Source organism: Halyomorpha halys, unplaced genomic scaffold, assembly GCF_000696795.3.
Source record: "Halyomorpha halys isolate HHAL.00 unplaced genomic scaffold, Hhal_1.1 Scaffold1014.1, whole genome shotgun sequence".
In the NCBI taxonomy this organism is placed as follows: Eukaryota; Metazoa; Arthropoda; class Insecta; order Hemiptera; family Pentatomidae; genus Halyomorpha; species Halyomorpha halys.
Window position 1 is genome coordinate 694,367 of NW_027116643.1, and position 26,366 is coordinate 720,732.

Below are 26,366 nucleotides of genomic sequence, written 5' to 3' on the forward strand. Positions count from 1 at the left end.
CTTTTTTTCAAATTTATTTTATGGCTTTGCTACTCATGAAAACTAACTTAGTTTATGTGATAACCATATGATGACAGGACTATCAGCCTTATTCAGGACCCAATCCTGTTGAGCTCCTTTAATTTCCCACTTTCTTGTAATAAAATAAAATTTCTCAGGTTGGTATTTAATGTTAAAATTCTTACCTAGGTGGTGCTGGCCTCTTATGGTGTTATCTAGAACTATTGGTTCTGGCTTTATTGATTTGTACTGCTCTCTTTCAGTAGTTATATAAACTATTTTTGGTTAACATTGTTAAATACTATTATTTTAATTTTCCAATGGTCCTTATTTAATATATTGACATTCTTAATGTTTTATAGATCTGAATTAAATATATGAACTATTTAGAGTCATATTTATTTATGTGTTTATAATTTATTTTATTATCAGCTAAGAAGTTATTAAACTAGTGGTTCCCAAACTTTTTTTGACACAGAGCCCTTGTTGGGCTAAAAAAATTATTTTTAAAAACTTAAAAATGTAGGCAAAATTATCCTTAGAGTGGTTGAATGTGTAAGAAAATAAAAACAAACAGTGCAAAGAAAATGTTGAAACGAGTTGTAAATTTGCTTTTTTAATTTTCACTTTTTATTTATATTGTAATATATGAGAAAGTGGTAATCACTTGTAACATATGCTTTGGTAACTGTTGCAATAAACTATGTAGAGTTAAACATTAGATATAAATAATCTAAAATAAGAAAACATGGTAATATACAATTCTTGTAATATTGTAATATGTTTATATTTGTATAATTTTTCAATCATATTTGTTTATGGTGTATATTTAATTAATTATACATTTGTTTAATTACCTACTCACATTTTAATAAACTTGGGAGAGTTAGACATTTGAAATAATGAAGTACAAAATAAGAAAATACGGTTACTTAAAATTCAAGTAATATAATTTTTTCCCTCCATCCTAATATTTTGAAATAGTAGTAATAGTAGTAAAAAATATTCCCAAAACAAGATTGAGCCAGGGACCTATAATATTATAAAGCTTAAGGTGCTAATCAATAAAATCATTAGGACCATTAAATAAAAAACAGTTGTATATTTCCAAATAATTTAGGCAGTAGCCATGCTCATAATAAAACTTCAGCAAGATTAATATTTATTTATTTTAGCATATCTGACATTCAAATTATTAAACAATGAATAATTGAATTTACATGAAAAAATTTACAATTTTTGTATTTCACATATCTCCTTGATATGAACACAACATAATTCATATTAATTTTACAAACGTCTTCTGAACAAATAATTTAAATATTGAACATATAACATATTTGGTTGATAAAGAAGAAATAATCAACAACCTTTCTTCTATGTTTTTTAAGATGTGAACAAAAATTATCATTCATACATAAGAATATGCATTCATCAATAGTGGACAAATTAAATTAAGCATAAACTGAAATAAAACAATTCTAAAACTAATAGGATTCACAGCCATGTTGACATGAGAAATATATTCACTAATCCTAGACCTGAGGTATATATTCACTATACCTGAGATTTAACTATCATAATTCTAATGCATAAAGCTTTACATTAAGAGAAGAATAAACACATTGGCCAACATATATCTACACTGGACAGACCAAATTACAAACAGCTAGCTGTTGCAAACATGTGATATTAAAGGGTATAAGTATGCTAAATACCCATTCAAATGTCTATAATGATTACAAGATTTATCAATACAACACTTGTGTACAATTCTAAAACAAACTGCTACTGTTTTGCCAGTAATAGTTTGTACAGAACCTTGTATCAGTTAAGGTGGACTATGTCTTCATTGTCACATTACTATATAAAAAAAAAATTAATAAAAAATTGCACAATGATTAAGGTAAACTTCTTGGTGAGATAGAATGGAACCCACTGTTGCCTTAAACTGGTCTTCTCCCAACCAATCAAAATAAATGAAAAATATGCAACAAACTTCACATGGGTTCAAAGAACAAGCGTTAAACAAATTAGACTCCAGGGAAATATGGGGTTTTTAGGGAAGAAAGTTTTTTAAAACAAATTCTTAATATATATTATAAAAACATATAAATTTTTGCCCAATTCCAGAATTGAATGATAAAACATCTATAAACATGCTGATATTTAAAATAGATTTAAATATTAAAAATTTAGGTAACCCAGAGTGACATCAACATATGCAGAGATTTAGCATACTTGTACTCTCTAAAACTTTTTAAAAGAGCCTAGCTTAACACATTTGTGACACATGGTTTGGAAACTATTTTATGATGAAATATACAATAAGAACTCATTGAAAAATTATAAAATATATGATGAAAGTGTTATGTCTGAGTGATACTATAAAAATTATTTACAGTTTGTGCAACGATTGAATAATAAGTTTCTAATGTTGTGAATGCATTTTGCTGCATGATTTGAATGAATATTAGTAACTCTAATCACCCCAAAACTTGAACCCAATAATCAATGTGCGTTCTGGACTGCTATTGTTACCAAAACATCATAAGGAATTTGTTATTTATATTATGGTAAATGATTTCCAATGAATAACTTGTATAATTCATTGAATTTTTAGTTTATGAGATTTTTGATGGACATAACAAACCACAAACAACAATACTGGACTGGAAGGATATTTTTAAACATTAATTATAGTAATTCGAAATTAAATATTGCAATCTTAATGTTTGGTTAAATAGCATTATGAAGAATAGCCTTTACAACTTAATACAGAACCAAGGAGGTGGAGATTAAGCAGAGAATTTATGTTCAAGAAGAGGGAATCCTGACTGTCAAACAGATGCCATCTTGAACTTTTGTTTTAACGTTTTATTTTTTATTTTGTTTTACATTTTTTTAATTGTAAGTACTAACTTTTAAGCTGAATATTATTTTAATCAATTAAAAACTAACTTAAAACGCAAGTGTGTATTTTTCATTTATTTGTTTTTATTAAAGCATCAGCAGAAATTTATTATTTATATTGTGGTAAATGATTATCAATGAATAACCTTTATAATTCATTGATTTTCTAATGTATGAGATTTTTGACAGACATACAAACAATAAACAACAAAACTGGAGTGGAGGGATATTTTTAAACATGAATCATAGTAATTCAAAATCAAAGAAATCAATTATTAAAATTGGATTAAGATTAATTGTGTTGTAAGATTATACAAATTAGTAACTTAGATGACAAAATTTCTATCCGAAGCATCGTTAGATGAAGGTTTCAGTGATATTCTAAAGAAAGTAATTTTCATCTTATCACCAAAATAAATAACTAATAAACTTCATAGAAAATAATCAAGAAATCAAATGTCAATCAAATTAAATTGATTTAATTCTCCTCTGAAGGACGTGTGATGTTAACCTAGTTGTAGAAGGGTTCATATCTTTTTCCCTCTAACTAGCACCTGCACACTAGATAGGTCTTTCTTAAGTTGTCAAGCTATAACTAAAGTTAATTTCAGTTAAACAAAAATAATGTAAAATCTGGATTTAATCAATTTCTGATAAATGAAAACACATTATAAATATAAAATAATCCAATGATTTAATGTTATTAAGGAAAAGATGTGCTGAAGCAGATTTTGATTTTAGTAAAGTTAATTTCTACTTTAAAATAAAATAGACCATCATTCAGTAACATTAACGCAATCACCTCATCAAGTGGCAAAGTGCATAGAATATTTTTTGCTAATACAATTTTCAAAAATATTTATGTCACAGTGTGTTTAGAAACTGTTAGGTGTCTTTACAAGGGACTACACAGATCTTGGAGTCAATCCTTATTGGTCAAATAAGAATTGAAACTTCATACTGTTAAAAATATAGGTGCTTGAGCAATAATCAAAACGGATAACCTATATAGAATAGAGTACCACATTTCACAAACAGTTCAAATGTTTAAAAAAATATTAACAATAAACTATTTTCTTCTTTTAAAAAATAAATACAACATACAGGCATATTATTTCCAGAAACATATTTCTATGATCTACAGTTCAAAAAAATAAAATAAAAAAAATGTATGTACAAATTTTAATAGCTTATGTTTAGATTTATTGACCAACAGACAATAGAATAAAATGTCTCAAAAATTACTTAAAATATTAAATTACTGGTTAAATATCTTAATTTAAAGATTATACTTGAATATAAACTGTGCAAAAAAGTTCTTATTTTATTTTTTTTTACAAAGAGGAATATTTACATGATTAAATTATTTACACAACCAAAATGTATGCACATTGAAATGTCTTTAATCGTAGAGTTCATTTGGGGCCCTCCTTTGGGTCCCAGCTTGATGTCACTTCAGTTTTTGCGTGTGCAGTATGACGCCGTGATCAGTTAAAGATGTATCCAAACTGTTTCTGAATCTAAAAGTTAATAAAATGATGATAGTGGTTTAGTAGCTATTAAATACAACATGAGACAGTAGAAAAAGTTAGAAAAAAGAATCTATAATTTTAAATTATTTAAGGCAATGACCACTAAAGTGGAGTTATAATATAAGCTGTAACATTCAGGGTAAGAAATTTTATTCCAAGCACGTTTTGTAAAAAAAAAAAAATTGTTGAGGACCCAATGACACTCAGCTAAGAAAATGAAAAAAAAAAAAGGTTTCATTAGTGAATATCAAAAATTAGAAAACCTTTGAATTACAGGAGAAAATGTATAGATATGCTTTGAAAAAATTTCCAATCCTTATCTTACTGAATATTATTCTCATTTATCATCAAATTTTGGGTTTCAGTTATTATTTTTATTTGTAAGCAGGACTCCTACTTTTGATGGAATAAAAAGATGGATATGGAATAGAAAAAATGAATAATATAATTGGATATGTTTAAAAATTTACTCAATTAATGAAGTGTTATCGGAGACATTTAATGTGAAAAGCAGCCTAAGACAGAGGAACCCAATAACTCTTCTCATGTTTAACATTGCTCTACAAACGATCGTTAATAGAGCAGGAATAAATCAAGAAGGTACTGTGTTTACAAAAATGACCTAGGTTTTCAGCCTACGGAGATGACGTAGTCATTATGGAGAGATCAATGCAGAGTATAACAATGACCACAAGCTTTCAGTACTTTGGTTTTATTATTCAAATTTTCTAAACTAGGAGGAGGAGGAGGAGGAGGAGGGGAGAAGGAGAAGAATTTCTTTAGGAAATAGAGCTTAGTTCTCAATCTCAGGACTAATAAAAAGCAACCAGGTCGTACAATCAAATTTATACTGTATGAAACCCTAATAACACCAGTAGTCACATACAGTGGAGAAACATGGAGCCTAAGCAATAAAAGTATCAACCTGCTAGACATGTTTCAAAGTACAAGAATGTCCCTGGATGGTAGGCCAGTCCATATGGCAGGCCAAAGAGCTGATAAAGGGACTGTGTAACTGAGAGTTTATGTAACCCATGCAGGTGACAGAGAAAGATGGTTAAGGGCAGTTTCATACAACTGATGGGATGTGATGATGAAGAAGAAGCATATGTTTAAAATAGACTTACAGATATGGCCAATTAAACAAATATAGTATAAAAACCAACAAGTCACTAATATATTTCAACAATTGAATTAAATCAGAATGGAAAGCATTATGGCCATGGGTAATGATTGATAATAATAAATTTATTAAAAAAATTATGCTCGGTATCTCGGACCTAATAAAACCTAGACTATAAATACCCAGAACATATGTACTCAATTGAAAAGAGAAGAAATCCCTAGACCATACCATGCTATTAATTTTTTGTATCTTTGGCAATGCCATAGAAAAATTAAATAAATAATTTATTCATTACAGACAAATAAAGGGTTCCCTGAATGTATCATAGGAGGCTTCACAAGGTTTTAAACTGGTATTGAACAAGTACAAGTAAACAAAATACCAACAACACAATCCAAAATACTTGAAAAAACTGTTGATATACCTTGCTATGCTTTATATCATACCATAACCTAAGAAAAAAATAAGCCATTGTGAAATCCTAGATATGGCAAATTTCATTATTCTTTCATTCCCCTTGTTACCCAACCTACCAGAACAGAGCCCAAAAATACCAAACCAAGGGATTTTCCACTTTGCTGAAACAGTAACTTAATCCAAGATTCTGACCATCTTGCATTTGAGGAAAAAATATATAATTTTCTTGAGCATTATGGAGTGAGTACAGAAATATTATGGATTAATAAACAAATAAAATAAAACCAATTAGAAAAAAAAAATGGAAAAATTTGTTTTTTCTGTTTTAGGATCTAAAACCATTTGAAACCTATTGGTTATCAAAAGTGCAAAAAATATTCTGATATCGACTAAATAACATTAATGGGAATATGACATAAAAGTTTCGGAATAAAATATTTATGAATAAACTTTATGAGATAAATATATTCTAGCTTCAAAGAGTTCCATTAACATTGATGGAATAAAAAAAAATGTCCTACCTGGTAGATCGTCGTGTCATTGGGTACAGCTCAACAGATCCACATCCTAAAAAATTTAATCAAAGTGAAGCTTTTCTTAATGGAGATTATTTTTTTATAACATTAATTGTAATTTATATTTTTATGATGATTAATTAATTTCCAGAGAATTTCTAATATGATTCTTTTTAAATTCAATTATTGTTTGATCCTTTTGCAATTAGAATATCTCTGGGTAATCATATGATTTCTAGAAAATCCAGAGAGAGAAAGTTTAACAAAGAAAATAAGCTAATTCAGAGATCAGCAAACATTTTTCGTTGAGTGCCAAAATTAATCAAAATATGACTTTTAATTAGGTGTTTAGTAATGATGAACTACTGATTACTATTGATGTCCATTGATTGATGCAAATCTAATAATAATTGCCAGCCTAGTCATATTTTCATTTCAACACTTTTATTGATTGAAATACTAATTACACAACTAGGTTAACAATTAATTTTTGACCTGACTCTCAGTATCATCAGACATAGCTTCAACGTGAAGCTGAACAGTTCTTTCGAGACAACTGTTTAAATGATGTATTTATCAAATAAATTAAAGGATTATTTCAAGAAATAAATATTTACAATAATGATTGTTTATTAAATTATTATTTGATGAAATATTCTCAATCTATTAACTATCTGTATTTATTTCTTGAAATAATTATAGGATATTTTTTACATTCATTGAAATAAATCAATAAATACACATATACAAGGAAATAATCTTATGATAATTGCTATTTTACTATTTTCTAATTGTTAAAATATATTATTTCACAAAATGCAAAATAATTATTTCCATTTAACTACATTTCTGAAATAAATTAATGTTGTTGTTTTTTTTTTTTAACCACACCATATATATTAAAATATAAACTTTGACACTGAAGAATTTCTCTCTGAATTCTTCAAAGTTAAAACTAATAATATAAATATTTTTTTATGTAACAAACATAACTTTTTAAATACAAAAGTTTCTTGCATTTATATAACACTAAAATACTTATTTTTATAATCCTTTAATAATATCTCTGAAACGTGCATCACACGATAAAAAGCAGATGGAAGCGTGCCATATCTTCATAGATAGGAAGACAGATTTAAGCCTCTGTGAGTCAATTTACAAATTTAAATTCATTCCTTTTGTACCTATACTAACCGTTATAATGGTTAATAGTTGACATATAAGTCCTTCTATTGTCCTGAGACATAGAGAGCTTACAAGACCTTCTAAAAGAGAACAATCCTTGCCTTGCTGGAGTAAGAAAAGGAGCAGTAGAAAGAGTGTAAAGGACAGGATTGACAGCAGCGTTCAACGGGAGAATGAAAACAGCAACCCACGCAAACACCTGTATTCATATTTTTAAACACAAATAATTATTTTTATTTTATGTTATTTCAAATGAAAAGTGATTTATTTAATAGAATTGAGAATCAATTTACCTGCGGCGGTACGGTAAAACCAGCCAGGGAAACAACTCCAAGTATGATTATAGGAACCTGAAATAATAATTATATAAAAAATTATAATGCCAACATATAACAATGTAATATAATAAAAATAAAGTTACGACATGGAGTAAAAAATTATTTCAAACAGGAGATCAATGAATTTGTAATTGGTTAAAAATATAACAAAATGTTTTCAATTATAAAGTTTAGGCCTCCTTCATTTATCGAAGTGTTTGTATTAGAGACATGAAAAATTGTCATCTCAAAAATAATTCCTAAATTTTTTTTTCAAAGTTAATGAAAGGTTTAGTCCAGAAGATCTTAATAAAAAAATAGCTAATGCCTCTGCTATTTTTTTATTAAGAGATCTCAGGCTATCAATTTGAGGACATGTTTAAAAACATTAATCGAATAAAATAATAATTGTGAAAAAAAATCTTGATTAAGAAAAGATTCAATTTCTGAAATACTTTATTAAATAAATATTTTCACTTTAATTATAACAAATGATAATACTCAGTTTAAATTTAATTTCCATTAAATAAAATGAAACATTTGTCAGATATGAGTCAGACTTTTAGCTCAAGATACAGAAATAAAATTTACCCAGCATGCTGCATCGGTTGCGACAAGGAGGGTCATCCTCCAGGCCATCGACGACTCGGAAGCTCTTCTATCTTTATTGACAGCATGCTGGGTTGTTCTTGCCACCAAGAACATCCATAAGTAGCCAATAGCTATCACTGTAAAGCTTACTAAATTTAAAACTGAAAGCAAATAAGAGTTTTGTTAGTAAAAATTCAAAGATAGTTCGTTATTTTCATAATAAATATATTATTTTCCGACTCCAGCAGGGACTAAGTGTAGGATCACATTTAGCAAAGTAACCCCTAGGTCTTAAATATGTTAACTTAAAATTGTTAGAAATGGTCAAAAAGGTTCAAAAATCCTCCATAAAATAATTAAACAATTCTAAAAACAAAATGTTAAATTTATGGCTTCTAAGCTAACTTTCTAGCTGTTTGTCTGAGTTACTAGAATTTTTTTTGTTTTTGTTTTTGGATTCGGAATTTTTACCAATTGGGGTCTTACTGGTCTTAGTTCACTTCTGTATGACTTAGGAAAATAAATTAATCAATGATAATCAACACTTCTCCTTCAATATTTATTTCTTATTATAATGTTAAAATCGCTATTTTAAATCAATCAGAGCATTTATTTAAAGTTGAAAACAACTTCAATGTATTAAATTCTAGATTAAAAAATTATTAAGTTACGTATTATTAATTGAAAAAAAAAAAACTTACAAAGGAAAACAAACACAGAGTATTCCCAGCCATTTGGTTTGTCAGGAGTAATATGCAATGCTAAACAAACTCCTGATCTTCCATAAAAATTTCTGAAACATAAGGTTAAGAAAGTCGTTATGAATTACACATAAAGTTATGAGTACTAACATTATTTAAAAGTTAAGATGTGTCTTAAATGTTAAAAATAATTGGTAGGTTTACAAAATATGAAATTTCAGTTATATCACAGAGAACTTTCAATAGAAACCTGTATCTTGGCTAGTACTTATCCGATTTTGGTATATTTTTTTCTTTGTTTTAGATGATTATATTATCTATAAAATTATGATATACATAGTTTACCATAAAATTTGTACTTTTTTAATAATGTGCAATTAAAGTTTTATTTTCTTTATAATTTTATCCTACTTTTTCTTGGGGATTCATGAAATATAAGATACGTTCAGAGGCTTTAAGTAGAAAAATTTAACCAAGTTTCATCAAAATTATTAGAGCTGTTTTGGTACTGCAGTCAAAAGAAAAATACATTTTTTTGGTTATGGTATAGTAGCATTATGGGTACCAATTTGGTACACATATGTTGTGGGCCATATTACAAACAAATAAAAAAGAGAAGCAGCATAATCAGCTTATCAATTGAAGAGATAATGATGGCACAGAAAAATGCATCCACCCAGACCAACGGAAAAAAATGATTTTTTTTTACTAATAAATGTATAGGTCTGCTGATAACAGCATATTGAAAATTCAACTCGATTATAATATAATACTCTACTTCTACACAAATTGTAATACTCTTCTTACCTAGGTGGTATGTTAAGGAAAATAAAATAAAATATAATGATATTTCTTTAAATAAAAATAATGTACATATGTTATAAAATTTGTAAATAGCACATATATAATTAAATGAATTTATACTTTTAGTTTTTAATACATGAAATGTTTTTTAAACACCCTCTTCATTTAGTCTTTTAATTAAAAGGAAATCGATTATCCACCATTTTTGATTTTCTGTGGAGCCCTTCTCTATCCTTACTCCACTGTATATTTAATTTTAACATTTATTAAAGTAAAAATAATATTCAATTCTTTACTTAAAATAATCAATTTGAAGTAGAGGAACAGCTGAAATAGCTATAGCTATTATCCATCCGAAAGCCATCAGTTGCTTCGTCCTGTTCATTTCCAAGCGTCGAACACGAAATGGAAATATAATGACCAAGAAACGATCCAAAGTAATAACTGAAAAAAATAAACTCAATTTAATTATACATTGAATGTTATTTTAAAATATGTTTTCAATTTTGTTATTACCTGTCAAAGTAAATACAGACAATTCGCTTGAAAATGTTGATATGAAACCGGCGAGGGAACAAAGTTTACTTGTTCTCCAGCTTGTATCATAAATTGAGTAAACACCTCTGTACTGCCAGTCTACCACTGCAATAAGTAATAGATACGATCCCATCAAAAGGTCTCCAAGCGCAAGGTTTGTTATCAGGAATGAGTGAACCTAAAAAGAAACATTAAATGAAACTGGTAGAAAATTGTCTTTCACCAAATTCTGCTGTATATTTTTCTCGTAAATAAGGAATAAATTTTGTATAAATGTTCTCTTTCTCTAAGCGTATCTTATCACTCTGATCAGGAACATTCGTTTAAAATCTTATCGCGGGATCCACTATTAGTGCTTGCTTTTCAGTTAAATAAAACGCAATAATATTTTCATATAAAAAAAAAAAATTAAACAGTAAGAAGTAAATGTAGGTAGGTACCTATACTTAATAATAATCACTTTATTTGGTAAAACATAAATGAGCCTTTTTGAGAACGATAACATCATAAATGCTTAAGAAATTGTCTAATTCACCTGATTGCAATGCTTGTATCTTGCTCTCCAAGCAATGACCATAATGTTTCCGACCGTTGCTACCAGAGCAAGGATCCAAACACAAATCCTCAAAACAATATTAGACATCAGATCCTCGCATGAAGAAAACTCATCCCTCTTTGGCCAACATGAAGGTACTTGCTTTGCCAAGCAACAGAATCGAAATTCATCAGTCATCCTAAAATTATATATCAAATTCAGAGAGAAAACTGAATAATATAGACATTAAAATCATAAATATACTGAATAAGTGTAGGCTAAAAGTGTTTTTATATACAGTTTTAATAATAAGAGTATAATTAATTTAAAACACAACTTCCTTAATTTTTCTACAATATTTTGGCCCTTAGATCATTATCAACGAAATCCTGATTTGATATATCCAAGAATATAACTTTCAATTACAGGCTATTACACTTAAGTTGATTTATTAATCAATAATACTATTAGATTAATCACCTTAAAACACTGGCCTCTTTATTACCACAGTTTCATTAACAAGAGATTTTAATTTTTGAACTTATATAATTGACCTGGGCAAAATAGCCTACATAAAGTGGTTTTTTAAATGATTTGGTTCTAAAATTATATTAAGATTGTCCTTGAGGATGGCCAAATTGTCAGACTTATAAAGGAATAGAAAATGTTTTGAGACTAAAATGGATAAAAATTTATTTATTTAAATAAATTGAGATGTTGAACTACGACCATTAATATTATTTATGATAACAATCATACAACATAATAACACTTCTGTATATAAACTTACAATTTTTCCAAATATGATGCAGTCCTGAATACATTAGCATCAATTTCTTGAATAATATTGTTACTGATGTCTCTGCAAAAAAAAAACTGTTAATAATAGAAATATATATATATATAAAAGTAATTTTACAATAACAAAGTAAATATGAAAGGAATAATGTTATCAGGAATATATATTAATGTTCAAATGAAGGTAAAATCGGAGATTGCGCTCAAATTATATCAATATAACAAACAATAACATTTTGCCTCAATTTAACTGCCAAACTCATAGAACACGTAAACCAAGAAAAGTTACTCAGTTTCCTTGTACGGAACTGTTGAGATAAAAAAAAGTCCGAAGTCACAGGTTTTCAGATGAAAGTGGACAACATGATACAATATTGCCCAATGGAGTGAGGAAGGTGACTTCAATTCAAAGAAATGCCCGTCATGGCCAAGTTTTTATATTCTAGTTTTTATGTATTTTATCCCTTCATCATTAGATTATAATAATGACGATACAGCATTCCATATAATTAACAGTAAAACTGCATTCTATATAATGAACAGTGGTACAGCATTATAGAGTCAATTTTAACTTGTAATTTTAAATAAAGAATAAACATAATACAATATTAGTAATATTGGTATAATAATTCATAAGATTTGGCTCTGTCAGAAGGAATACAGCCATATTTTTAACATAATTATGTTGAAGATAATGGGAACTTTTTTTGAGAGAGAATGCTATAGTCATTCCTGAACACTAAGAAGTTTTACAAAAATTCAAGTTTATTTGTGATGAAAACATTTTCTCATTGCCAGAATCAGAAAAGTAATGAAATGAACAGATAATTCCTCTATGATTTTTGTTAATTTTATTAATGATAGGTCTATGATGATGAGAAGTATGATATAAATGATATACACAATACATTGAGATTTTTTGTGGACGTTCTATCAGAACAGTTTTACATAGCATTGTTAGTGGAATTTTGATGTAAAACAAATTCTCTGAGCATAAAGGTGGGTAAAATAAAGAAATTTTCAAAAAGTAAAAAGAATAATATAAAAATCATGATCTTATGTCAAATAAGGGAATAGTAAGTAATGATTAGTTCAATTCAGAATGGAAATAATAACAGTGAATAAATAATGCTATTTGATAAGCCTTACTTATCAGGAAACAAATCTTGAAAAAAAAAAACTTGTCAAAAGATTACTTTAGTTAAATACAATTTCAATATTAAATTATCTGCTTAAAATTAGAAAAAAAAATTAAAGCATCCAAATTCTGTAAGATCAATTTTTTTATTTTTGGCCTATCTATATCTGATAAAGCAATAACCAATTCTTAAAATAGACAATACGACTCAATAATAATAAAAGATAAATAATTTTAGACCCAACTAAGAACAGAAGATAAATATTTCTTGATATTTGGTAATTATCAATATTAAAAATTTAGATATTATTGATTAATAATCATAAAACAGAAAAACTAAGCATAATAACACAAACAACATAATAATTTTCTGGTATATAATATTTGTAAAAAGTATTTATAACATGTTATTCATTACAAATGACCTTTAAATAATATCCTATCTACTTTTAGAAAAGTACGTACAAACTCACAGGTAGAGGAGTCGTGGCATTCCTCGAAATATCGCATCGTGTAAGAATTCAATTTCATTGTGGGAGAGGTCCCTGAAAATATTGAAAATTTTTAAATTCATATAATGAGCATTATTTTTTTTAAAGTCATTAGGATAAGGGTATATTTGTAAATCTATAGTGTTTAGTATGGCATGTCCAATATTTGCTGTAATTTTGTTTATGCCCTTTTAGGAGTTGGCTCATGATTTTTTCTAATAAGTATAGTGAAGCGTACATTTTTTTCATTAATTTAACCATTCGCTTGTTGGTTTAGTTCTTAGTTATTTTAAATTTTAATACATACCGTCAATGCATTTTAGGATATAATGTATATCCCACGTTCTGTCCATGTTTGTAGTACAGAAGATTTCTGTCCAGTTTGTCTTATATTATTTATAGTTCACTACCTAGCCAACTGTGACCATTAAGTACAAAGTGCTTTGAATTTTGATATATTTGTGTAACAATTATTGTTGTTTTTACAAGTTTTGTTGATAGTGTTAGGAATTGTTTTGAAAAATGAAAAAACTCTACAAAATAGGATATGAACACATATAATTTGTAGCTGAGAATAAAAATATACAATAAATAATCAAAATATTCTTACAGCCAAATGAGGCTTCTGAGTCCAGTGAACGCATCTGGCCTTATCATATTGATCCTTTGTTGGTGCAGATCCCTGAAAAGTGAATAAAATTGTTTAATTACATTAGCAGAGTAATCATCTAAATTTATCAAGATGACAGATAAAGCGTGGTAAAAAAAAAAAATTGTTTTTTTTGCTGCAACCCCCAATACTACTTAGAAATAATCAATAGTAATTAATATGTAATAATTATGATTTCAAAGTATGTTCACTGGAAATATTGAATAATTATTACCAACTCCAAAAAATTTTTTTTTAAAATGCTGGTCAATTAATTATTGACACAGAAAAATAAAAAATGTAAATAAGTATTTAAGATATTACTGGTTAAATTAACATCAATAATTTTAATACAGAGATTCACAACCTTTTTCTATGGCATAAACCTTTTAGGACTAGCAGGAAAAGGGTGGAACTCTTTTGGTAGAAGCATGTAAATGGTGTAGCCCCTAAATTATCATATGATACAAATAGTGTCAAATACAGTCTATTCAGCGGAGGTTAAGAAAGGCTAGGATACCTACACAAAGCCTGAGCATATTTGAAGTGGTAACGTTCAAAACTGTGTTAAGTTGGCATTGAAAGACATATTTCTAAATTATTCACGGACTCCCTGGAAGAGGCTCATAGAACCCCTGTGTTGAGAACTACTGTTTTAATATAATTTGATTTTCAATTTTTTTATTTTCACAATTACTAATTTCAATCAGAATTATATGGTAATAACAATCATAGAATGAAGAAATGAAATGAAGTTGGAAATTATTTACTTACAGGTTGGCTAATGAAGATAAGCCAATGAAAGCCATCGTATTCAACATCTTGATATTATTCCCTTGAAGATGCCTTAAAAATAATTTTCAAAGATTATACAAAATTAAATAAACAATTAATTTTACATTTATCTGCTATAGCATTAAAAAAAAATCATTCCATACAAGCCTTTAAGACTGCCGAGGCCGAAAAAACTGTTTTCCTCAATAATGTGTATCTGATTGTTTTGTAGATTGAGAACAGTAAGTCGCCAAAGATTGCTGAACATTTTAGGTATCAGTGCTTTTATACTGTTGTTACTCAGGTCCCTATAACATTAGGAAACATAAGAATAAACCATGCATTAATTTTCAATAGTTAAATTAACAAATTATTATACTAAGCTCTTTAAAAAGATGAACAAAAAGTTATTCGGAGTTTGATAAGATTCAATTAGCTTTTATGGAATCCTACTTATTTATATATTTTTTTGACTAAGCTATTATAAAACAAAAAATACTTGCAGATAAAGGAGGCGATCCAAATACTTGAATGTTTCATTAGACAAAGTTTCATTTAACCTGTTACTTCCCAAATAGCTAGGAGGAATTAAACAAATTTTATTATTTATAAATCTAATTCATTTGAACCTTAGAAAAAAAAATAAATATGTTCTACTTACAACCAAGTTATTTCTTTCTCAGAGTCTGATGGAACGACATCTATACCAACACCGGTACAGTTAATATGGAGATCTTTGCACTGGCATTTTGGAGCCATGTTAGAGCAGGTAAATGCTGAAAAGTTGTATTAAATTATTTATAACTAATATAACAAATGCAATCTGCATAGATATGCCTAAAAGTAAGTACGCGCGCTACCATCTTCTTTGTTTGGAATAGCGTATTTATTTTAGACAATGAAAACTGGTTAGCTTGCTTTTAAGTTTAATACTACAAATAAACATATTGAAATGAAAAATCACATAAAACCTACTAACAATCATTTATATATAAAAAAATAATGATTTATTCATAAAATAGCATATTACAATATAATAATGACATTTATTTACAAATTATTTTTACTTTTATTCTTTACTTTATTATTTTTTTACTTCTTCAAATAGCTAATAATATATATTCTAACATTAAAAAAAAATGAACTAAATGATTTATTCATTTGACTTACCGCATCCATCTTCATCTTCCCAAGTATCCTGACAATCAATGCGACCATTACAGAGTAAGGATGGATCAAGGCAAGGCCCGAGATGACATTTAAACTGCCAAGGTTCACAAGTCCAATCCTCTAGAAGGAATATATGTATTTTATGGCATAAATCTAATTTTTAAAATTACAACTGGGCAGTTTTACAATAAGATGATTGATGAAGATGCTTTATGGTTTCAAAATAATTAGTAATAATAATTAAGCTGTCACAAAAACATCAAGTTTCAGGTTTAGATTAGGAAAAATTTAAAAAAATAAATTTATATTTATATATTTTATTTTTCACCTAAAGATTCCATAAGGATAGGCCTTTTTTAAATTTATTTTCTTATATTGTATAATAATGTAATATTATTTTTTATCAGTTATAAACAACAGCTATTATTTATCACATAATATTTGTTTCATTGCCACTCTCTTCCCCACTCTTTTGTGTGAGGTTATCTCGAATTATAAGCACAATGATTTCAGTCCACCAAAGTTTGTAAACATTGACTTATATATAGTATGTAAATGGCTCCCAGAAACAAAGATAAAGGTAAATACTACAATGCAGAATAACAAGTTTCCTCTTTAAAATAGATTTTCAGTAAGCAACCAAATTTTGAAGATGCTGACCTCAAATGTTGGGATAATTGCCAGTGAACAAAGCTGTATTGGAAAGTAAGGGCACCATTATTGAACTTTAATAAAAAAATAATATTGACTAAAAGCAACTTACTGCAGTTTTGAAGATGAGAAGAATCAGCACATCCTTCATAAGATTTACCAGAATTAAAACACTGATGTTTCTTGTCGATACACTGACCATTATCACAAGTGAATTCATCTTCTTTGCATTGAGTCATCACTAAAAAAAAAAAAAGTTAGTAAATAATGTTAAAGAACAAAAATATTGAATGACTTTAGGAAAATTGTAAATAGAAATATTCATTCATGACATAAACAAAATATTATTTAAATAAAGTATCATTCAACAATATTATAATTATAAGTGAAATACAACGTTTCTTTCACAACTTTTTTATTCACAAAATGTTTCCAACTCCAACTTCATCAACATTTGAGAGTATTTCTCTATAGCAGCCTACTAGCAGCTGGTCACAGAGTAAATTACAACTTTTAGGGGCAGATGTGACAGCCCAGAGAGGCCTAGACAGCCTGACCTGCCATAACCAAGTGGTTCCAATTCAAGAAACAATCGTTTTAAGTTAATTTCTTAAAAGTTATTTAAATTTGATTTATATTTATATATATAATAAAATTATTATAAATATGTAAATAATGTTATTTATTTATTTTTTTCATTCAAACAACATATTATTTATATAGTGCACCTCACCTCTTAAATTGGAGGCTGGACCGCTCATACCTCAACATTTTCAAATGCAGAATGTTTCATTATTTCAATACTACAACACATATTCTTAAGTAATTTTATTTCTCTTGTTTCATAATTATATTGTGGTCTCCTTATGTTTTTCAGAATCCATATCTATTATTTTATCTAAGTTAAAAATCTAATTATTCAACCCTACGACTTTTACAAGGAGTCAATAATATCCATGTCAAACTGTGTCAATGAATTTAAGCTATGAGCAAATAGATATTTTTGTTTTCCCTTTATTAAAGAGAATTTTAGAAATATTTTTCACTTATCCTTTTACTCTTCTCTTCCATGAAAGTATGACCTTCTGGATCAGCCTTAAATTGAGTGTACATATATTTTATAGATATTCATAACTGGAATACTCTCATCTTTGGTGGCAATAATAATTATTTCAGGGATTGAACATTACCTGAAACCCAACTCAGAGTTAGGATCACTTGCCAATAGCTATGAGGGTGGAGCTGGCACACTTTTCAACCAGCCAAAACAAAGAAAACTTTGCTCCCCTAATTGAAATATTATAACACAGGACAATATAAAACTTCAACCTTATTAAAAAAGCTTTTTAATCCAATTATGCACATCAAAAACCATACATAGGATTATTAAGTTATTCTAATTTATTATAGAGATAATTATTCTATTAAATGAAATTCTGAATACTTACAACAATTTTTTTCATCAGACGCATCAGGGCAATCAATGAAGAAATTACACCAACTTGACTCAGGTATACATTGGCCACCTTGAATACACTTCTTCATGCCTTCCTGACAAGGTACATCATCTGAAATACAAAATGAATGTTGAAATAAAAATAAAATTGGTGCAGGGAGTTATTGTTGAGGTTGATGTATAAGATAATCAAAGAATTTCTAGAATAACACAAAATTATCAGTTGAGTTAAATATCAATACAATTTCAAAATATTCTTGTTAATAGCAGTTTTATTAGATGGGATACAGAGGTAATATAAAACAATAATATTTTAAAAATATATTGATATTGTGACACAAAAAATAATTGTGTATGGCTTTGTATTATTCTAGAAATTCTTTCAGTTTTTTTTTTATATGTGTACATCAACCTCAAAAAGTACAGTAATAAGACCTAGGAAATTATCAATTTTCTATAATACTTACGGCATCCAATTTCGTCAGTTTTGTCCCAACACTCAATCGTAACATTACATCGAGCAGAATCTTCAACACATTGACCATTTTTACACTTGAACATGCCGCTTTCACCACAAGTGAGTGGGACTGAAATTGAAATCGAGACACAAGGTAAATAATTTTACTATCAACCTACAAATTATATATTTTTAGTAAGTATCAGATACCTGGGCATCCTTCTTCATCATCACCATGAAGGCAATCATACTTATGATCACATAGCAACATTTCAGGCAATGTTCGGTTGTCAAGGCAACGGAATGTGCGTCCATTGTTTTCACCTTTCTCTGATTCATCATAAACTAAAGAAAGAAGACGAAAGGAAATTACTCAGTCAGAACAAGAAGGCAGAAAATTATTATGGGAATAAATATTTTATGTTTCAAGAACATGATAAGCAATTATGAAATCATTATTTTAACTTCCATTTTGAAAATATTGCAACTATTAAATAAATTTTAGAAAAATAGATTGATTGATTAATAACCATGAATTTTACTTTTGAAATAAACATAAATTGGCATGATTTATTATTAAGAGCTTTATTATAATCACACATTACTAAATACCCAAATTCAACATTATTGTGTCTATACAACTAAAAAGTGCTATGTAAAGTATAAATAAAAAAAAAAAAGATTAATGGACTTCAATTTTCAAAGGAATTCCACACATATCATTAAAAAGCAATATTTATATGTTTTTGCTAATGCTTGATAGATAAAATATAAATAAACAGTGGAAAAAAAGAAGATATTATATAGAAAAGATAGATATTTATTCATATCATTTAAAAGTTGTTTTGTTGTATTGTACATTATTTCATAATAGTTCAACCATATGATTTTAACCATTTATACCGTATGCTATGTTGTAACAATAACTCGTATCAGTGTAAAGTTAATGATTGAATAGTAAAAAGGAGTTTCCATTTATTATTAAATGGTACAAATTAATGGTCTTGTTAATGCTTTGCATTAGTTTTATAAGATAATCAATTTTAGTAAAATATGAGAAATATATGGTCTTAAAATCATAAGTATGGTCTCTCATAGTCAAGATGAATATGTAACCATATACTCCAGTTAAGACTTCAGCCAGTACTCATGTAGGATGTCAATACCTATCCCCAGAGGAGTACACCAGTACTTCATTCGCCACATGAACACAACGCCTTTGTTTCTCTCCGTCTTGTACTAAGGTCTCCCAAGCTCTTGTTTCCAGAAATTTCAGTGCATTAGCTTCCACTTTATTTGCCCATATCAGTCCTAGTCGTTTATTTTTCCTTCCACATACCCCAGCAATAATTTCTTAATGGGTGTAACAATCCATTCTCTTCAGCACTCCACAGTCTTGAGAGTCTTATAAGTTGTACCACATCCAGTTCCCAATAAAGTTCCGAAAAATGTTCATATAATACTATCAAATATTATTAAGTTGTATATATTACGAATAAAAATATTTCACAGAGAACTCCAGGACCAGTCCAAATAAATTCACTATTAGAACATCTCCTAAAGTCAATGTTTACTAGGAGTGTATACGATCCCATTCTGATGAAACTGAAACTAGACTGTGTAAAGTTCAAAATCTTTACGTTAATACTAAATATTGAAACCATTTTTGAATATGTTGGTACTTTTTGTATTAGTAGAATGTATAGAACTGAATGAAAAATTCATTGAAATTGACAAAAAAAAGTTCCAATTGATTAAGTCACAGGAGGGCTCATGGGATTGCCAAAATTAAAACATTTGAACTAGACATGTAGTGAAATTTGAATCATTTGGTCAACAATAAAGATGATGGGGAGGTGCCTGAAGTTGGGTGGAATGAAAAGAAAAATAGAAGTAATATATACTCTGTAATAGGTTGGTCATAATTTATATTGAATGGTTTAAAGCCTATTTTTTCTTTTCGTTAATTTCCTCATCTCTTCTTTTCCTTACTGGGGAGCAGCTTCAAACTCTTCTCCCTCATTATGGTGGGTGAGTGTTCAACCGAAGAAAAAACCTTGAGAAAATAACCTGGATCTAGGTGGCTGTCTGTTCTCTTTCCTAGCTGCTGACTCTTATCACTGACAATGCAAGTATCTCTAGGGACCCCTTGATGGCTCTTGTAATTTTAGTAATAATCTACCATTTTTTTTTAAAGGAAACAGACAGCAAATAGCAGAGTGGTTCCATTTTATTCCTGTTAGTGAAAATCACTATGCAGCCACTGTACCACCACTGCACGAATTTTTAGAATTTGTGAGTGTATATGTATGTGTGTGAATTTGAGCTGTATTTATTGTAATTTACTGTCCTCTACCTGCGTAACTATTAAACTAACTATCAAATATAGTGCCAGGAGATTAGTTCCCTTCAGCATAGTGGTTAAGTGGAAAGGCTGGTGCTGGTCCAGTCACCCTGAGCCTATCATTATCCTATGATATTCTACATCTCATTTATACTCACTTTCATTATATTGGTAACAATGAGAATAATTTAACACACATTATCAGAGCCTCCTGAGAAATATTATTAATCACTCTCGCTTCTAAGATGTATATAACGTAGGACAACACACTTATAATTAGAACTTACTTCACTTTGAGTAGACAAACAAATCCAATTTTGATTCAAGTATATAATTAGCTTTTCTTTGATGACACTGAACTGCCAAGAAAGTCAGAGCAGCCTCAACAATGCTGGCTATATGATCCTTTTGTCTCCTTACAGCGCTCAATTAGTAGAACCAACAATGGCTAATGTAGGTAAGCGCCAACAGTAATTATAATGCTAAGGTAATAATAGCTTTTTGTTGCATCTTACATAGATTATAAATTAACAGTAGTTGGATTTTTAAATCCTGAAATTTTCATTTCAAAATTATGATCAAAAGATGGTCAAAAACGACCGTAGTTGGACTTCCAGTCACTTTTAACTAGGAACCGATTGTTTGTAATAAAAGAAATAATTCAATAGAAGTTTTTTATAATAAAATTTTGCGTCTAGCAAATAACTAATATTTGAAATTCTATCAAATATACACATACAAATTCTAAATAGTCTATTTTTCGTGATATATTCGGTTCGCAGTACGGGAAAAATCTTTTGTAAGTCAGTTACAATTGTATATCTTAAATATTAACACTGAAGCTAATATTCCGAATGACAGAACTTATATAACACATATAATTCATGTAATTATTTTTAACCGAATTCAAAATATTAAGTAATTGTTGAATGCAATATTTGATGATAAAAACTATTAGTTTTTAACTAAGAACTACAGTTTTCAAAGTATAGTACATCCTTTGTGAAGACAGATTTTAGCGAAGTTGACACCCAAACGTTGTCTTACTTAGAACGTCAATTAGACCATAATTTAAAATGTTAGGTACTATTTGAAGGAGAATTTTATGTTCATAAATTGTTGAAAATGATAATACACCAGTTCCGAAAGATAAATAAAAAGCTGAAAATAAGTCCGATAATTTGTTCTATAACTAAAAATCTCTCTCCATCTGATTTATAACCACCATATTGGACGTGATAGAACCAAGTTCATCATTTGGCTTCGATAGGCTTTCAAAATTTTAAGTTTGAAGATATAAATTTCACGTTGTGTTAAAAATTATTGAAAGGATACAAAATGTGTAAATCTCGCTGAATCTAAGATATTTCTGATAGAGATACGACAAAAATTGGTATGAGCATAATTGCAGATCTCACAAAATCCATTCGCTGATTGCTATTACCGTTGAGCTATAATAGATGTTCCAAAATAAATTTTGTTGATTTTAAAGTTAGATCCGCTATTTTATTTTTATTTATTTTTTTTAATAAAAACAATTAAATTTTTACTTTTTATAAGATTACCATCTGTTACAGGCTAAAAATTATAAGCTTGCTTATTTTCAAGTTTATTCATCAACTGTAAATATTTTAGAATTTGTATAGATGAGTGAGTGGGGGAGAAAAGGTGACTAACTTCCTGTGATTGAATGCAAAATTCGTATCGTTGGCTATGGTGTAAACATTTAAATTCGAAACGTATGGCACTCACGTATAACAACAAATTATTGCCATTATTGCAACAACAATCTAACAATAAGCCATATTTTCCAACGATGCCCATATTTCATACCACACCTCAATAGCTTAGGACTAAACCAAGATATCTCAAAAACCCTTGGAGACGATGATAAAGCAATAAAATTGGTGTTTCAGTTTTTAAAATAACAAAATTTACAAACAAAAATATAACTTGATCAGAAGGAAAAAAAAAAATAATCAAATTAAAAAAATAAATAAAATTTAACGAATATTAGCAAAATTAAATAAAATATAAATGGTGTGGATGACGAATGAAATTTGGCGCCACTAAACAGAAACAAACAAACAACCAATTTGACACTCTACAACTTTTATTAAAAAGGTTACTAATTATTTACAGCAGTTTCAATGGTGTAGACGTATGAAACTATATTGAATTTCTTGGTAAAAACTGTTTTTCTACTGTCGATTTCGACAACATTACTGGACCGTATTTCTTATGTATGGTACTCACCCCAAGCACATTTTAACGCTAATTAATTCTTGAAGTAGTTTTTGCAGAAATTCACCGTTTCGGAGTTCTCCTTATTTCCAACATTCTTCTATTGCACAGTCCTACATATCAATAAATTCAAAAATGGGGTCCTCTGTAAGGTTTTATTCTCTAACGTCAAAGAAAATGTGTTTAAAAAAAAATATTCTTAAACTTCGAAATATATGTATATGTATATTTAGCAGGCATTTTTCATACATTATTAACGTAGATGAAATAAAAATTTGACATCTAGAACTTACACTCAAAATCCTTTTTATCCAGTGAAATTATCATATCAAGCTTTTCTTAATTATATAGACAAATGTAATTATTTCTTCATTATTATATTATTATTGATAATAATCTTACTTAAAGCATTATTATCGAACTTTTAAAATTAGCACATCCTGTACTTGAAAGAAAAAAAGGTTTAAAGAATGAATAAATATGTATGTCGATATTTGGGATTGAAGGAAAGATTGAAAATGTAGGAGTCGATACCTGTGACAAGCGACTACCGGTGTATTCCAGTTCCGTAACAAATATAGAAACTCCAGGGGATCTTTGTCGGCCAAGTTCGGACAGGTAATGGTTGAATGGTCTTAACTGTCCGTATCAACAAGCGATGACATTCTAAAAGGGTTCGTCTTATTGGTACGTTTAGTTAATAAACAATTTCATTCACTAAACATTGCCCACTTTAGTCTTGTAAAATCATACTAGGAAATAGGTATACAAATAATTTATTATGTAGAAGCTGCATAACATACATGTATGATTCACTTAATTTCTTTCTGCTCTAAATGGAATGACTTAAATTGATTTTTCAAGGAATTTTTTTCACAAGTAGGTGTTTCTATGGACAATGTTCACAGTAACACTTTTATTTCGAAACCAGCAGATTGCACTAGTTTCTTTACATCATCAGTTATCATATGGTGTTTGTGGTTCTGTAAATATCTTTAATTAATATATAAATAAATAGTTGAAATGATCATCTCACATACAAACAGAAATAAAACATAACTCAAAAAAGGAAATATACGACTCAGACCCAATGGGGTAGGAGACTTGAGCTCTTACCGCTTTCCCTTTTTTACAACTACCCTTTCTAGTTCAGCATTACCTACTTTTCCCCTTTAATAACCCCACACGTCAAAGGAATTAATTGCTCAACACGTTCTTATAATCTAAGGCTGCTTCGATTCTTGGGATATTTTTACTAGCTCTCATCCACATCCTCCATCTCCATCTTTCACCTTCCTTATTTGTAAATATAAGGGGAATCATATAACTGACCGGCGTCAGTTAAAAATCTGTAGTCAAACTAAGTTGTCGAAGGACACTATGGGAGACAAGTTATAGTAATCTAAGTTGTAGATAGTGTATCATGAATATCTGTATCTTTCACTCTTATAAATGAGGTGTATCCACTACTCTGTAGTAGCTATCAATAGCTGAGCTGTGGCGGATTATGGGTAACCAGCAACTATTCTAACTTGTTTTTTAATAAATGAAAGTTTTGAAAAAAAATGAATACATTTTAAAAACAGTGATATTCTATACCTGATCATTATATAGAATCTATTTCATAGCAAAAATTAAGATAAAGATATATAATAATATAAAATTAAAATAAAGATGTATTAAAACAAACTAGTCGAGGATCATTAGATAATCATCGAGTAATATAAAATTATAACTGCAATCAACTGTACTTAAAATTCATACTTACCACAGCCATATTCATCTGAAAAATAACTGTGACAATGCGCCTCTCCATCGCAGAGATATTTGGCAGCGATGCACCTACTGTTGTCCCTTGTGTGGCCAGGTACTGTGCAACTCAATGTCGAGCCCACCACGCATATGTTTAGACCTGTTGAGCAGGGTAAGAGTGTATTAGAAAAGGAGAAATATTCATGAAGATACTTTAAGACAAATATAAAACAAAACATCGAGCAGTTAATTTTTGTTAATTAATGAAAGAATCGAACTTAAAATATAATATACTTATGCCTTGACCGACAATTAAAAATTGTATGACTTGAAAATTCATATTACCATTTAATATTTTACTAAATTTATTTATTTTTTTTATCCAACTTATAGAAATATTAACCAAGCTTAATCCCAATCGACCAATAAAATAATTATTCTCTTTGTCAGTCAGTACACAAATCAAAATCCGTATTGACAAGAAAATAGATAAAAAATGACCCATCAGATTCTCAACTGCCAGATACAAGTATTAAGTAATTTTTTCTTGGTAAAATTTAGTAAGATTCTTCTTTATTTTACTAACAACAAATATATTGCTACTTTGCTATAATAGTGGCACAAACAAAGAATAAAATCCTAATCCATAGACTGTACCATACGTTGGAGTAACTTCGTTTCATTCCTACTAGCATTTAGGACGACCCTAGTAGAGAACGCAACCCCCATCTATGGTAGTGTATTTGAAATACGTTCAATTATTAATTAGAATCAAAACTTTTATTTTTGTCAAATGCTAAACATTAACTTTTAACGCAAAACAGCGATATTCTAACTTCTTCATATAGCGTATAGATTTTTAAAAAATGAATAATACGGAGTGGGAAAGAATAAGAAACAAAATATGATACCGAAAAATTACTTATGGTTGAGCTAGATTTTTATTAAATAGCAAAATACCATTTCTTCTTTAACCAAGTTCTTTTTTTTTTTTTTGTTTTTTTTTCATCATTTAATAATGATTCTGAAGTGAAGCCGTAACTATCTGGTGCTCTATACCATAACTATTGTAATAAATAGCTGCGAGAACCGTTATGGGTCTACATTGTGCGACCTAGTAGCCAACATGTGAGCTACGATCATTAGACAAACGTTTATGGATATATATTTAATTCTTATAAATACTTTAATTTTACGCATGCAATAACCATTTATTATATTATAATATTCCTAGATGTAAAAGGTGTTTTTTTAAGCTAGATAGAACTT

General features: G+C 28.5%; 1 protein-coding gene across 1 annotated transcript in view; it reads right to left on the reverse strand.

The window, feature by feature from the left end:
- Window positions 1-3,222: 3,222 nt before the first annotated feature.
- The window catches only part of LOC106687816 (G-protein coupled receptor GRL101), a gene marked incomplete at its 5' end in the record, with an annotated part of 108,227 nt that continues 85,083 nt past the window's right edge, over window positions 3,223-26,366 (reverse strand). The window contains 22 exon segments of the mRNA XM_067053355.1: window positions 3,223-4,433; window positions 6,510-6,555; window positions 7,698-7,887; window positions 7,982-8,038; window positions 8,597-8,757; window positions 9,298-9,389; window positions 10,398-10,545; window positions 10,618-10,816; window positions 11,174-11,372; window positions 11,964-12,035; window positions 13,583-13,654; window positions 14,211-14,282; window positions 15,024-15,095; window positions 15,188-15,331; window positions 15,527-15,601; window positions 15,685-15,799; window positions 16,194-16,313; window positions 16,957-17,085; window positions 18,293-18,412; window positions 18,768-18,887; window positions 18,968-19,102; window positions 25,114-25,257. Coding sequence (XP_066909456.1) covers window positions 4,364-4,433; window positions 6,510-6,555; window positions 7,698-7,887; window positions 7,982-8,038; window positions 8,597-8,757; window positions 9,298-9,389; window positions 10,398-10,545; window positions 10,618-10,816; window positions 11,174-11,372; window positions 11,964-12,035; window positions 13,583-13,654; window positions 14,211-14,282; window positions 15,024-15,095; window positions 15,188-15,331; window positions 15,527-15,601; window positions 15,685-15,799; window positions 16,194-16,313; window positions 16,957-17,085; window positions 18,293-18,412; window positions 18,768-18,887; window positions 18,968-19,102; window positions 25,114-25,257 — 2,552 coding nt within the window.